Source organism: Dama dama, chromosome 2 (assembly GCF_033118175.1).
Source record: "Dama dama isolate Ldn47 chromosome 2, ASM3311817v1, whole genome shotgun sequence".
Lineage (NCBI taxonomy): Eukaryota > Metazoa > Chordata > Mammalia > Artiodactyla > Cervidae > Dama > Dama dama.
In genome coordinates this window covers 6,865,341-6,880,807 of record NC_083682.1, presented here as the reverse complement: position 1 = coordinate 6,880,807, position 15,467 = coordinate 6,865,341, and the positions used below count along the sequence as shown (strand labels likewise).

The following is a 15,467-nucleotide window of genomic DNA, read 5'->3' as shown; positions in this document are numbered from 1 at the left end:
AGAGGGAAGCCGGGAAGGTGCTTCCAGCTCTGGCGATCCTGGCTGGGATGGTCTCTAGGTCCCATTCTGGGATACTGTCTTCCCCGGACCCAGTCGCGAACCTTGAGGCGCGCATGCGCAGTCGGCCGGCCGGCTCGGCCACCGCTACCCCGGCCCTGCTGCCTGCGACTGCGCAGTCGGGTTCAGATACCGGCCTTCCCATGAGCCTTCGGGGCGGGCTCCGAGGCAAACGGCGGAAGCAGCCGCTCTTGGTTTCCGGCAACAGGACACCGGCTGTCGGGCGACCCGGAAGTGTTCCCATTTTGCGTCGTCGGGGCTCGGCGGCGGCCGGGCTCGGGGCGGACAGACCACCATGGGATCGTCAAAGAAGCACCGCGGGGAAAAGGAGGCGGCAGGAACCACAGCAGCGGCCAGCACTGGGGGCGCTACCGAACAGCCGCCGAGGCACCGGGAGCACAAAAAACACAAGCATCGGAGCGGCGGCGGCGGCGGCAGCGGCGGCGAACGACGGAAGCGAAGCCGAGAGCGTGGGAGCGAGCGCGGGAGCGGGCGGCGCGGGGCCGAAACCGAGGCCCGCAGCAGCACGCACGGGCGGGAGCGCAGCCAGACAGAGCCGTCCGAGCGGCGCGTGAAACGGGAGAAGCGGGATGATGGCTACGAGGCCGGTGAGGGGCCTGTGCAGGGGGCGGGGCTTCCGGAGGTGCCCCGGGTAGGGGGGCTCTGGGTTTGGAGGCCGAGGCATCCCCCAGCTTTTTCGTCAGCACTCTTTAAAGGGTCTTCCTATGGCTATTTGGGACTGAAGGTTGTCTTTCTCTGCTAAACTCTCTGAGGGTAGAGATTTTCTTTGTTTTCCTCAATTGGCATATCACGAGCCCTCCCTGAATGTGTTGAATGAATGAAGCGATGGCAGCATGTGCAGAGGCAAGAACAAACGTGTTATTGTCAAAGTTGTGTAGAGTTCATAGCAGAGACAGGAGTCTGTAAGAGAGACACGGTTCCGAACACGAAGGGCTGTATAGGCCCTGTTAAGAAATTGAAACTTGTTTAGAGAGGAAGCTGTGAATTTGAACTGACGAGTGAGTTGATCTCATTCATGTTTTGCAAAGATCACTGTGTTGAGAACTGGGACAAGGGCAGTAGAGACTGGAGGTGAGATGAAGACTGATAGTGGCCTGCACCGAGGCATCAGCCATGGGATGGAGAGACGTGGACAGATTGGAGAGGTGTTTTGGAGGAGGAGGTGATGGAGTTTAGCATTTGGATGAGGGCTGGAAAGAGAAAAAGGAATTGAGGGTGCGCCTTGAATTTTGACTTGAGCAATTAGTTGAGTGGTAGTGATCTCTACTGATGTTTTCCTGGTGGTTCAGTGATAAAGAGTCCGCCTGTAATGCAGAATACAAAGGAGACACGGGTTTTATCCCTGGGTCGGGAAGATCCCCTGAAGGAGGGCATGGCATCCCACTCCAGTATTCTTGCCTAGAGAATCCCATGGACAGAGGAGCCTGGAGAGCTACAGTCCATAGGGCTGCAAAGAGTTGGACACAACTGAAGTGACTGAAGCACGCCTGCACAGTGCTGTCGACTGAACTTCAGGAGTTTGAAAGAGAAACAGATTTTTGGAGGGAGACAACTGAATTCCGTTTTGGCGAGTGTTGAATTTGATGTGCATGGAGAAACCCAGGGTTTGGGCTGGATAGAGCAGTTAGGGAATCATGAGTGTTTAGGTGGCATGTGAAGTCCACTGAGAGACTAGGAGCAGGAAGCCAGGGTTGGTAGCAGAACCTGATAAACGCCAAGGTTTTAGTAGAAGGCTGAGCAGGAGGCTACAGAAAAAGGAGGGAGGCTATCCCCCAAAGCAGGAAAACCATACAGTCTTGTGTCAGGGGATCTGTGGGAGTGATCATCTGTGTCACACCCTACTGGAGAGCAGATGAAAACCAGAGCTGAAAAGAATCCTTGGGGTTTTGAAGCAAGGAGGCTGGTGATCTTGGAGAGAGCCTGGAGTGGTTGGGATTCAGAGTTCAAGTGGGATAAGAGGGACAGAGGTAGGCTGTGAGGTGAACATGCTGGAATGGTGAGCTGTGGTGGCTCCTGGTAGGGGCAGCTCCATCTGAGTCGGAATCTGACTTCTGCGTGTGGTGGTCAGTGAAGTCAGTTGCTGTTTGTGAGCTGAGTCGAGGAGGTCCTAAATGCTCCTTTATCTCAGTGATCTCAGCAGCATCACGGAAGAGGCTCCAATAAGTATATTTCTTCACTGCATGAATTACACAGAGGACATGGTTATGCTGCCAACACGGTCCCTACCCTGTGAGGAGAATCAGGTCCAGAAATGACTGTGACCATGTTGTGCAGAGGAGAGCAGTTAGTTGATGCTGATCAGTAATGGAGCAGGACTCCAGGGAGGAAGTGGGGGTCTGATAGGATTTTGTTAACAGCCTGAGGCCAGAGAGGGCAGTGCAGGTTGAAAGCACAGGATAGGCAAAAGTGGAGAGGTGGCAAAGTGAAGGACGTAGAAAGCTGGACCCTTTGGATCAGGAAAGGAAGGTGTGGGGAGAAGCAGCATTCTCGGAGCCTGGGACTTGGGTGGAAGGAGCTCCTGGCGGGGAGGAAGCAGGCCCAGGTGCTGGCCTCGTCTTCGGCCCTGCGCCTGGAGCCAGGGCTGCGGCTCCTGGGCCCAGTGCTCAGCTCTTGAGTCTTGCTGCTTCTTGTTCCAGCCGCCAGCTCCAAAACGAGCTCAGGCGATGCCTCGTCACTCAGCATCGAGGAGACCAAGTAAGTTCTGTCTCCTTTTCATGTCTCTGTTTTCTTCTGGGGTAGCTGGGGAGGCTTTTGTGTAGTACACGTTCTGATTGAAGTTTGAAGTGTCATGTAAATCAACCTAGCCAACCATCTGAGTTCCTGAACTGGACTCTGAGGCCCAGGAGAGGGTGGCCTTGCCCTGGCTAGGAGGCAGGCCAGGCCTTCCGCCTGATCAGGAGGCCAGTGCTCCTCCCACTGCTGGGTCAGGCCCGAGGTTTGAGACCCTTCGGACCGCCTAGTCCCCTCCTGTTTTCTCCCCATTTGTACAGAAATGCATTTGGTGCCCCCATTTCTTGGACAGCTCATAACGCTTGTATCTGTTGTCCTCAGTAAACTCCGGGCAAAGTTGGGGCTGAAACCCTTGGAGGTCAATGCCGTCAAGAAGGGTGAGTGTGGGGCCGAGGGTGGTGGAAGGGAGGGCATTTGGGGTCAAGGTGCAAGGCCGTCAGGAGGGATTTTTGAAGAAAATGGGCTTGGAGTGCAAATCAGCACCACTCAGTGGTCCCGCGTGGGTGCTGGCCGCAGGCCCGGGGCTTCCTTGCTGCTGTGATGGGGTCTGGGAGTCGGCTGATTCTTTAAGCTTGAGCAGTCGACGTGGCAGCCTCAGTCTGGCTGCGAGGTAGCGTTAGCGTTAGAGGGACCAGGAGATGCGCACAGTGCTGCAGACTCATCTGCGCTGTGCACATGTTGGGCTTTTTTGTTTTGGTTTTTAAGTATGACCAGAGGGGCTTTGGAAGGCATGGAGGGCCCCATCTTCTTGTGGGGGTGATGTGGGAGTGTGGGGTTACCTGGGAGTCAGGAGGCAGAGGATTCTTCCCCCGCTTCTGGCTCCTCTGGCCCCGTGAGTGGGACGGGGCAGCGTGAGTGGCTCCCTCCTTTCCCCACCAGCCTTGGGCAGGCATAGCCTCACGCCTGGGCCTCCCTTCCAGAGGCGGGCACCAAGGAGGAGCCCGTGACCGCCGATGTCATCAACCCCATGGCCTTGCGACAGCGCGAGGAGCTACGAGAGAAGCTGGCGGCTGCCAAAGAAAAGCGTATCCTGAACCAAAAACTGGGGTGAGGGTCCCTGCCGGGTGGGCCCAGGCAGGGCCCGAGGAAGCGCCCAGGAGATCTGGAGTCAGGGTGGGGGGAGCAGGAGCTGGTTCCCCAGAGGATCTTTCTCCTCTGTCTTCAGGAAGATTAAGACCCTGGGGGAGGACGATCCCTGGCTGGATGACACCGCGGCCTGGATTGAGAGGAGCCGGCAGCTTCAAAAGGAGAAGGACTTGGCAGAGAAGAGGGTGAGGTGCTGGGGTGTCACTCAGTGCCTCTGGTGGCCTGATGGCTGGTGGGGCCGCAGACGAACCATGGGGAGGTGAGGTGGGGGCTCAGAGCGGTGGGGGGCCTGTGGTCAGTGGTGCCTGCATTGGATTCTCAGCAGCTTGCTTGTTCAGGGCTGTGCTTTTTGCATCCCCACTTAGTAAGGCCCCCCCATCTTCCGGTGATCCAGAACAGCCTGAGGTCATAGGTCACTGCCCCGTCCCTGTCCTGTAGGCCAAGCTGCTGGAGGAGATGGACCAGGAGTTTGGTGTCAGCACCCTGGTGGAGGAGGAGTTCGAGCAGAGGCGGCAGGTGAGGCTGCGGCAGGTGGGGGGAGGGGCCGGGGAGGCTGCTGTCCCAGGTGCTGGAATCCCCGGGCCGGGTCCCGACTGGGCTGCACTTTCTGCCCCGCCTCTAGGACCTGTACAGTGCCCGGGACCTGCAGGGCCTCACCGTGGAGCATGCCATCGACTCCTTCCGCGAGGGGGAGACGGTGATCCTCACCCTCAAGGACAAAGGTGGGTGGCACTGGGGTGCTCTGGCTGGGGGCCCAGGCCCTGCTGGGTGGAGGGCGCGTGACCGGCCGCCTCCGCTCTGTCTGCAGGAGTGCTGCAGGAGGAGGAGGATGTGCTGGTGAATGTGAACCTGCTGGACAAGGAGCGGGCAGAGAAAAACGTGGAGCTGCGCAAGAAAAAGCCCGACTACCTGCCGTACGTGGAGGACGAGAGCGTGGACGACTTGGCCCAGGCAGGCCGGCAGCGTGGGCACCAGGCAGCGGGGGGGCGGGGGTGGTTTGGGAGGAGATGGTGGCTCTGAGGCTTCTCAGGAGCCAGACTGCATCCCAACCTGTCCCTCTTGCCTTGCAGCATAAACCTCGCTCTATCCTGTCCAAGTACGATGAGGAACTTGAAGGCGAGCGGCCGCAGTCCTTCCGACTGGAGCAGGGCGGTGTGGCTGACGGCCTCCGGGAGCGCGAGCTAGAGGAGATCCGTGCCAAGCTGCGGCTGCAGGCCCAGTCTCTGAGCACAGTCGGACCCCGGCTTGCCTCCGAGTACCTCACGCCAGAGGAGATGGTGAGTCCTGAGGCCCCCGCCCAGACGTGCGCCTCCCTCTTCTCAGGGGCCACAGGCTGCCAGAAGGCACTAGAAGGGGGATCAGGTAATCGCGTGGTACTTGGTCCCTGTGGAGAGCGGTGACTGGCAGCCCGGTGGCGGTGCTGCGGGGAGGCAGTCGGTGTAGACAGAACAAGGACTGTGAGCCAGGTGCCCCCGAGCTGGTGTGCAGGTTCTGCCACGTCGCCAGCTTGTGCCTGGGGTGTCATTTAACTGTGAGCCTGAGGCTCCCCCTCTGAAATGGGGTGGCAGGAGCCACCTCACAGGGACTGTTACAAGGGTCGGTGGTGGTCTGGTAAGTGGTCATTTTGTAGGGTGTCACCTTTGGGATGCTCTGTGGGCATTCAGGTAGACTGCTGGCTCAGTAGGTTGCTTGCCTACGTGGTTGAGAGCAAGACTCTGGAACCAGACACCAGGGATTTCACTGTCCTGGCTCTCCTGCTTAGGAGCTGGTGACTTTGCACAAGGTATTTAATTTCTTGCTGCTTTACTTGTCCTCATCTAACAGATGGGATGATGGTTGCTCACGTCTCACGTCTCGCTCACGTACGTGAACTGCTGAGTAGCAGCAAGCAGCGTCCACTCGTAGACTTGTGCTGTCTGCCTCCCCCCGCCCTCACGTCTCTCCTCCTTTCAGGTGACCTTTAAAAAGACCAAGCGGAGGGTAAAGAAGATCCGCAAGAAGGAGAAGGAGGTGATCATGCGGGCCGATGACCTGCTGCCGCTTGGGGACCAGACTCAGGATGGGGACTTCGGTTCCAGGTGGGCTGGGAGATGGCTGGGAGACGGCTGGGTGTGGGGGCTGGGCCGGCCCTGGGGCCAGCGTCACAGAGAAGCCTCTGCCCGTAGACTGCGGGGCCGGGGGCGGCGCCGGGTGCCTGAGGTGGACGAGGAGCCCCAGGAGGAGGGGGAGAAGGAGCCTGTGCCTCAGCTTCCACCGTCAGATGACACCCGCGTGGAGAACATGGACATCAGTGATGAGGGTGAGGGCCCGGCCTGCGGGGTGGGGGTGGGACCTGAAGGGCCTGGAGAGGAGCTGGGCTTTGGTCTGAGCGGGCGTCTTCTGTGTCTTCCCCAGAGGAGGGCGCCGCGCCGCGCTCTGGGTCCCCAGAGGTGCTGGAGGAGGACGAGGCTGAGCTGGAGCTGCAGAAGCAGCTGGAGAAGGGGCGCCGCCTGCGGCAGCTGCAACAGCTACGGGACAGCGGCGAGAAGGTGAGGGGGCTCCAGGGGCGGGGGCCCGTGTGACAGGTGCGTCTGTGGTCACCTGTCCTCGGGGGCACGTGTTCCCACGCCGTCGTAGGCAGTCCCCGTATTCCATTTTGCATCCTCTTTTGTTCCGCACCGTGTTATTGGTGGGTTTCTAGGTTTCTGCCGTGTTCTCACTATGGGATGCTTTAGCGGTTCGTTGTTTCCATCTTCTTTCCTTCTGGTGTGTGTGTTGTTGCCTTGCTGTGAGTGAGGCGTCATCCTAGGGCTGGGAAGTCACTGGGGGACAGGACAGCCAAGGGGTCTCCTGCCTTTCATGGGGCAGAAATGGCAGTGAACCTGTGAACACGAGCAAGCTGAGTGATCTCTGCTGGTGACAGCCGTGCAGACAGCACAGGAGTACCCGGAGTTTGGCCTCCCAGGCCCTGTGTTCAGGGAAGACCTTTCAAGGGGTGCCTTTGAGCTGAGACTGAAGTGACGCCGTGGAGTCTGCCTTGCCCAGATTCAGAGTGGACAGGCATTCAGGCCATGGGGACAGCAGATGTCCTTTGGCGAGATGACCTTAGAATGTGTGAAGACCAGGTGGGCTGGAGCAGGGGAATGGGATGATGCTGTGAGCTGAGGTGGAGAGTTGAGGGGGCCTTGAGACCGTGGTTGTTGCTGTCCCTCTTGGAGCACTGATATGCAAGGTTGCTGGATACAAGATTAATAGGTGAGAGTTCACTCTGTTTCTATACACCAGCAGAAGATGGAAAATGTAATTTTAAAAAGACACCATTCATGAAAGCAGTATAGATAATGGAGTAACACAGATAAGCAATAGAAGGCATCATGGATAATGAATTATCAGCTTAGCAACAAAGTTGAAAGGAATGAATGACACGCAAGGTCTCTATGAGGAAAACTGTAGTCCGTTTTTGAAAGGTATTAAACAGGACATGTTGTTTTAGTTACCCAGGGCTGCCATAACAAAATACCACAGATCCGGTGGCTGAAACAGCAGCAGTGTATTCTCACACTTCTGGAAGCTTCAAGTCCAAGGTCAGGGTGTTGGCAGGTTTGCTGTCTTTCGAGGCCTCTGTTCTTGGCCTGTAGGTGGCCGTCTTTTCACGCTGTCCTCACATGGCCTTTGTGTGTAATTCCCTGGTGCCTCTGTCCTTCTTACAAGGACACGAGCTTACCGGATTCGGGCCTACTCTGAGGACCTCATTTGGCCTTTACTGTCTCTTTAAAAAAGGCCCTGTCTCCAGGTGCAGCCACACTGGAGACAAGGGCTTCAATGTATGAATATTTTGGGGGGACACAGTTCAGTCTGTAACAACCATATTAATGAATAAAAGTAATGTTGTAAAGATGTCTGTATCCTCGCAGTTCCAGTAGAAATCCCAGTAGGCTTTTGAAGAATCTGGCCAAGTGATTCAAAAATTTACACAGAAGATCCGAGGGCCCCAAATAGCCAAGACCCTTGGACTAATCAGGTGGTGGGATTTGCTGTAGTAGATACCAAGTCTTTTTGTTGTTCAGTCGCTAAGTCGAGTCCGACTCTGGCGACCATGTGAATCATAGCCCACCAGGCTCCTCTGCCCGTGGAATTTCTCGGGCAAGAATACGGAAGTGGGGAGCCATTTCCTTCTCCAGGGGTTCTTCTCAACCTAGAGATTGAACCCTCACTTCCTACTTGACAGGCAGATTTTTTACCGCTGAGCCACTGGGAAGCCACTTCCAAGTCTTTTAAGACAGTTGTAATTGAGGCCCTGTGATATTGGGGGCATTGAGTGTGGCCCCCACACTCCAGAAACAGACTCCTGCTGCAGAACATGAGGTGGCCCAGTGTGAAAGGTGCTCAGCTCGGTAAACGGTGTCAGGACAGTCAGTTATCTATTTGGAAAAATATGAAATGTGGTTTGTACCTCACACCTTGTGCAGAAATTCACATAAAAGATTAAGAACTTAAAATTTAAAACTTAGTATTTGAGAAAAGCGTGAAAAATTTTGTTTATGACCATGGTAGAGGTTGTTTTTTTTTTAATTGTGTTAAAATACCCGTAGGATTTATCATCTTACCAATTTTTAAGTATATGGTTCTGTGGTGTCAAATATATTCACCTTGTGTGCAGCATTTAACTACTTAGAAATTAAAAACTTGATTTTCGTTTAAAAATTTAGTTTTATTTTAAAGACACCCTGAAGGGAACTTTCCTGGTGGTCCAGTGGTTGGAACACCCCACTTTACTAGCACGGGGTGCTGGTTTGATCCCTGGCCAGGGAACTAAGATCCCACCTGCCTTGTGGCACAGCAAAAAAAAAGAAAAAGATGTCATGAAGAATGTAAAAAGATAGGCCAAATGGAGAAGATATTTGTCTACGTGCAGAAGGGCAGTTCACAGAGGTGCAAGGATGCGTGACCACTGAAACACAAGGTGAGGCCCAATCTGGGTAGCAGTGGAGGAAAGACAGCTGAAACAGTAGATCAGGTCACACCCGCCTCACTTGGCAAAAATGTCAGGCTGGATAATGTCAGGTGTCTGTGAGGATGTGGAGTAGCCAGAATTCTTGTCCACACTTTGCAGGGGCATGTAAAGGAGTCTGATGAGTGGGACTCCTAGCGGGACGAGCCTCGTAGAGTGAGATCACGTGTCTCAGCGGACCACACCCCATGTGAGCCCCCGAGAAATGCTCGCGTCAGGCTGCATTAGCTGTGCTGCCCGTGGTCCCAGGAAGAGGCTGTGTTCGGTGCGCGGGAGAGCTACACTGGTACAGTCACAGCCCGGAATGGGATTCTCTAGTGAAAAGCTGTTCAGCTGTAGTTGCTTACGTCAAGACTGACCTTAAAATATATGCTGTGTATATGTGAAAACAACTTGTAGTAGAATCAGACAGTGTGCTTCAGGTTGAGTGATGTTTGAAAAATGCATAACAAAACAACAGACTGTTCATGGGGAGGTGTTTATGTGCTAAACTGTGAAGGAAAGGCCGTGAATCGTGACCACAGGTATGTGGGGAGGAGGCCTGTGGGGCCTGAAACGGTGTTACTAATGCTCTTCAGCCAGGTCATGGGGACATGGTGTTTCTTCGGTGGTGGTGATTTTTAAAGGCATACGCGTGTGTTACAAGTAAGCTTTTTATGTGTAGGATGACATTTATTTAAAAGTGTGATGTCATGTAAGGAAAGGAGTGCAGAGGTGGACACGGGAGCTTTGACGAGTTTGCTGTCAGGGGCAGAGCAGGAAGGCTGGTGTGGCAAGAGGAGTTCTTCAAAGAGCAGAGAGGGTCTTCCCTGATGGTCCAGTGGCTAACACTCCATGCTTTCCCTCGGGTTGCTGGTTCAGTCCCTGGCTGGGAACTAAGATCCCACATGCCCAGCAGCCAAAAATAAAAGAGGGAAAAGGGGGGAAGATCCTGGACAGTCCCTGTGTGCTGGTGGGAGTGGTGTCGGGGGCGGAGTTCTGGCGGCCCTCGGAGCCCTGCCAGGTGGGGTGGCCTGTGGTGGGCGCAGGGTCAGGTGTTGGCCGTGAGGAGTGGGGAGGGTGGTGGGTGGTGGTTCAGAGCTGGAAGCAGGGGGCAGGCCCACGGAGCATCCAGCCTGTGCCGGGTCTGTTCAGGGAGGAGGGGGTGGTGGAGGAGGGGCGGGAGAAGGAAGGCGAGGGGTACGAGAATGAGCGGAGGAGGAGGAGCGACAGAGGCTTGGGGCCTCTGTCCTCACGAGGGGCCGTGCAGGATTCTGGATATTAATTCAGAGGACAGAGGGGAGCCATTGCCGACTTCGGAGCGATGAAGAGAGTGGGCGAGATCAGTGCAGAGCAGACTAGGGGTCAGGGAAGAGGAAAGCCCAGTCTGGTCCACTGTGGGCGGTGGAATGGCATGCTGTTCTGCCACTAGGGAGGGTGGTGGAGTCCTGGGTCTCCATGGCACCCCCCTAGAAACTTCTGGGTTTGCCCACAGCTGCTCCCTCCCCCAGGTGGTGGAGATTGTCAAAAGGCTGGAGTCTCGGCAGCGGGGCTGGGAGGAGGAGGACCCGGAGCGGAAGGGGGCCATCGTGTTCAACGCCACGTCCGAGTTCTGCCGCACTCTAGGGGAGATCCCCACCTACGGGCTGGCCGGCAACCGGGAGGACCAGGAAGAGCTCATGGTGGGTCCTCGGGCAGCCCATTCCCGCACACTCCCTGGGCCTGCTCTGCTCTTGGGCGCCGGGGGTGGTGGCTCTGCCAATTCTCAGTGACAAGCCTCAGTGCTCAAGGGGGACGGGCTGGCTGGGGCCTGGACTGAGCCTGGTCATCCCTCCTCCAGGACTTTGAACGGGACGAGGAGCGCTCGGCCAATGGCGGCTCTGAGTCCGACGGGGAGGAGAACATGGGCTGGAGCACCGTCAACCTGGACGAGGAGAAGCAGCAGCAAGATGTGAGGAGGGCGAGGAGCCGGGCTGGGGGCCAGGAGGGGCTGCCGGGTGCAGGGGCCCATCGGGGTAGGCGCTGGGCTGGGGGCTCAGCTCTGCCCTCCCCACCCTGGGGCCGCCGTGTCTCAGAGCCCTGGCCTCTTCCTGCGTAAATGGGGTGTGTGGACCTCGCAGGTTGTTGTGCTTTAAGTGAGGCGTCTCGTCGCGCAGGGCCCGGAGCACAGCAAGGACCACGGTCCTGGGAGGGGTGACTGTCGGGCAGAAGGGTAGCCCACTTAGCACCCCCATCATTGTGTGCTCCGCCCTCCCCGCCCCCCCAGTTCTCTGCCTCCTCCACCACCATCCTGGACGAGGAGCCCATCGTGAATAGAGGGCTGGCGGCCGCCCTGCTCCTGTGTCAGAACAAAGGTAAGGGGCTCGGGCTGCCCCGCGGTGGCCTGGGAGCTGCCCTCTGGCCCCCTGCCCTCTTCCTCCCCGCCCCCTGGGCCCGGCAGTCACGGGGCTCTCTGCGCCGCCTTACCCATTCGCACTGCCTGTGCGCACACGCCCCCACCAGGCCCCACTGCCCCCTGGAGGCTCGGCCTCTCCGCGGGGAGCAGTGGCGTGGCCACGGTGCAGGCAGGGGCACAGAGACCTCGGCGTCGGGATCACAGCCCTGCTGTGTGCTGAACCAGTGGCCCTGGACGGGCGCCTGATTTCTCTTGACTCTCCGTTTCCTTTGTCTGCACGAGGGGACTGATGTCTGTCCCTTCCCACAGCACAGCTCGGAGGGTCCCCCAGGGGCCACCGTGCTGTTGGGGGCACTGGACAGCCTGGACTCTCACAAATCCCCCCTTCCCCAGGGCTGCTGGAGACAACGGTGCAGAAGGTGGCCCGGGTGAAGGCGCCCAACAAGTCCCTGCCGTCGGCCGTGTACTGCATCGAGGACAAGATGTGAGTGCAGGGGCCCGCCGGGGCCACGCTGCTGGGGTCCCGGGCGGGGGGCAGCGCCCAGCGCTGAGGTCCCATGTGCCTCCAACAGGGCCATCGATGATAAGTACAGCCGGCGGGAGGAGTACCGCGGCTTCACCCAGGACTTCAAGGAGAAAGACGGCTACAAACCTGATGTGAAGATCGAGTATGTGGACGAGACGGGCCGGAAGCTCACACCCAAGGAGGTGAGTGGGGCTGCGCCCTGGAGTCTGGGCCGGGGGACCGTGGTGTCCATCGCTCTGGGGGCACAGCGGTCCCTCCCTTGCAGGCCTGGCAGGAGGGTGTCTTTGCCCGCCTGCCCCCTCCCCAGCCAGCCCCGCAAGCTCTCACAGCTGGTGGCAACTGTCCGCCTTTTCTCTTTCCCACGTTCTTGGGGTTTGCGGCTCCCTCACTCCAGCACATCCTTCCCTCTCTTCGGGGGCTCCCGGAGGGTGCCAGGGCTGGGACCATCTCCCAGCCCCTTCCCAGCCGCACCCCCCCCAACCTCGGCTCAGCCGGGCTGGGGAGCCACCGCCCTCCCCTGCCCCGAGGGCTCCGGTGGCTCTGATGGTGTTCTGCCCGGGTCACAGGCTTTCCGGCAGCTGTCCCACCGCTTCCACGGGAAGGGCTCTGGCAAAATGAAGACAGAGCGGCGGATGAAGAAGCTGGACGAGGAGGCGGTGGGTGCCCCTGGGGAGGTGGGGGTGGCCTCTGGGGGTGTGTGGTTGGGGGTTGGGGGGGTACTGAGGTGCTGGGGTGCTCCTGCCATGCTGACTGGCCCTGACCCACAGCTCCTGAAGAAGATGAGCTCCAGTGACACACCCCTGGGCACCGTGGCTCTGCTCCAGGAGAAGCAGAAGGCCCAGAAGACCCCGTACATCGTGCTCAGCGGCAGCGGCAAGAGCATGAACGCGTGAGTGGGGCGGCGTGGGGCCTGTGTGCGGTGGCAGCTGGGGGGGGGTCCCAGCCCTCTGTGGCCTCACGCTCTTCTTTTTTCCGCAGGAACACCATCACCAAGTGAAGCCGGCCTCCCTTCTGATCCCTTCCCCGACTTTAATATTAAATAAAGCTCCCTCCTTATTTTTTCCCCCGGTCCTGGTGCAGGTTCCAGGGTCAGACCTGGGAAGAGGGCAGGCGGTGCCAGACGGAGCATTGGCGACACTGCCCTCCGGCTCCGTCATCACCTGTGTGACCTCAGGCAGTCACTGAACCTCTCTGGGCTTTAGTTCTGCCGTTTGTTTGACCAAAACACCTTTGCTTCATAGGATGGCTTGTGATGATTAAGTGAGCTCATTTCATTCACTTACCTGGAATGTGGAGGTGAGCAAGGCCCCTCAAGAGGTGGCTTAGGGTCTGACTTCTGCCAGGTGAGACCTGGTCGTAGGTGACACAGATAACAGAGATGCAGGCAGAGAACTGGCCTGGCTCCTCTCAGGCAGTTCTCCAGCCCACGCTAGGCCCAGCCAGCCAAAGGGAAGCCAGCTGGTTTGCTTTCTCACCCTCGCCTCCCCCAGCCGCTCCCGGCATGGTCGCATCGGTCCTGGCTGTGGCTGTTAAATGCCACGCCTTATCCTCTGCAACGCTGGCTTCTGGGTAAGAAGTGGGATGTGTTTTAGAGGCTCAGTCACTCTGGTCTCTCCCAGTCTCCAGTGCTACAAGAATCGATCTGTTCACAGCCAGGATGGGCGCAGCTGGGTCTGGGGGCATTACAGGCTCCTGTAGTCTATGTGGAGAGTGAGAGGCCCGGTTCCTCAGAGCACCCACCTCCTGGGAGCCTTGTCCCCTTAGCAGGGCAGGTGAGATTCCTCGGCGTGAACTCCGTGAGGGACAGTAAGAGCCTGAATCAAGGGAAAGGTGACTTCTGGTCACCTGGTGATTCCCATGGGAGTCACAGAAAACCAGCATCCCACCACCCCTACCTCCACCTGAACGCGTGGCCATCCGATGGTTCACAGATTTTTTTTTTTTAATGAAAAGAAAAAAGTGGATTAAAATAACCTTAGAAAATGTAAGAAAAGAACAGAAAAATGTAAACAAGGGACAAAATATAGTTGCCTTAACCTGTTGCTTTTGATGACAGTTATTTCATGGCAGACCCACCCAACACTGTAATGTCCTTTAGTTTGTCTCCTTGTTTTGGGGTCTGATTCTGATTTAATTTTCACTGGGGCAGGTTCCTCAGGGAGGGTCCCTGTGGGATGCCTAGGCTGGGTCTAGGATCTGGGGAATCGCAGTCTGTTTCTCCCAGAAACCTACGCGGCACGTCCGGTGTTGCGGACGATGGTCCACTGTTCCTGGCGGTGGAGCGCCAGATCTGGCCAAGCTCTTGTCAAAGCTCACACCTTACCCGCTGCAGCCTGTTAGGAAGCTGTTGCCATCATCAGAGCCAAAAACATCCAAGGTCATGTCTAGAGCAGCGTGGACCTGGGTCGAACTGACCAGCCGTGTCCCACGGTGTCTCCTAACACTCTGACCCTGTGGCTGAGGGGACAGTAAATGGTGAGCCAGGGACTAGGAGGGGCTCCTAGGGGCCCGCAGGAAACCTGCCTGGCTGGCAGTCCATCTCCCCGCTCCTGTGGCCTCGTCCCGGCCCTGTGCTTGCTCTCCTGTGCCCGGAGTCATGCTGCCCCCTACCTAGGCTGTGCTTGCCCACCTGACGGGGGCGGGGAGGCAGCGTGGAGTCCGGTCAACTCCAGGGGCGAAGCGGGCAGCACAAGTCTTGCGAGGCCTGAGCTCCCAGGGCAGGCAGAGCCCAGGGAGAAGGTGGGGACTGAGAAATGGTGTCAGCCGTCAGTGAGCCCAGCCCTCCAGGGCACCCGGGAAGGATGCTGATGCCTTCCCTCTAACAACCGTCGGGCAGCAGCTGCTGCCTCCAGTGAGCAGTGAGAGTTCAGGATGTGAAGAGCTGCAGGATGCCGGCCCCAGAGCTGAGATGCGTACGAAAGGAGTGATTTCAGGGAGCCCAGACTCTTGCATCTTCCCTTACAGAAAAAAGCACTAAATTCCTTGAGATCCACGGTTTTAATTCACAAAAATACTTTTGATGTTCAGACTACCTGCCTTTTGTTGCGAACTTCTATAAAACCTGACTCTTCCACCCCGCTTCCTTGGAGCAATTCTCAGGGTTACTTGAGATGCTGTCTCCCAGGTTTGAAGTCCTGAAAATTCCCACTGAATAAAACGTCTCAATTTTTAGATTGTGACTATCATGTAAGTCGCCTGGACCTACCAGTACCACTAAGCCCCTTGGAAACAGGGCAGTGATGCCTCCACTCGGGCTGATGTGGGGGTCAATGTGGTCTTTTAGCCAAGGCCTGGGGAGAGCCAGCTGGGCCACTGTCTGCAGCAAATTACCACTGACTGCGTTCTACGTCAGACTTCCAGGGCTGGTGTAAAGTGGAGTCGAAAATGTTCACCCTTTCATTACTTCAGCGAATATTTACTGAGCATCAGGGGTGCTGGGGCTGAGGAGGAGCAGGGCCAGACCGGCTCCCTGGGCCCCGAGGGTCTGATGGGTGAGCAGCCATGAACAAGGACACTGGCAGGTGAGAAGGCGACGGGAGGGAGTCCCTGCTCAGTGTGACACGTGCCTTCAAAAGGGCGTGGGAGCCCAGCTTTAATTTCCAGAGGCCTGGGTGGCTGCCTCTCCACCCCCAGCCTGTGTGGCATCCTTGCTAAGGCACCAAGGCCTGCCCAGGACCCCTTCA

The 15,467-nt window shown here is 57.4% G+C and overlaps 1 protein-coding gene across 1 annotated transcript; it reads left to right on the top strand.

Annotated features, from left to right (window-relative positions):
• Positions 1–277: 277 nt before the first annotated feature.
• Positions 278–13,825, top strand: SART1 (spliceosome associated factor 1, recruiter of U4/U6.U5 tri-snRNP). Its single transcript, XM_061163230.1, has 20 exons — positions 278–665; positions 2,715–2,772; positions 3,130–3,185; positions 3,729–3,855; positions 3,974–4,079; positions 4,333–4,410; positions 4,517–4,616; positions 4,703–4,845; positions 4,965–5,171; positions 5,848–5,972; positions 6,060–6,193; positions 6,289–6,422; positions 10,375–10,545; positions 10,704–10,814; positions 11,130–11,217; positions 11,652–11,742; positions 11,831–11,966; positions 12,351–12,440; positions 12,552–12,673; positions 12,763–13,825. The coding sequence occupies exons 1-20, from the start codon at positions 353–355 to the stop codon at positions 12,779–12,781; spliced, it is 2,409 nt and encodes an 802-aa protein (XP_061019213.1). The 5' UTR covers positions 278–352; the 3' UTR covers positions 12,782–13,825.
• Positions 13,826–15,467: the final 1,642 nt, after the last annotated feature.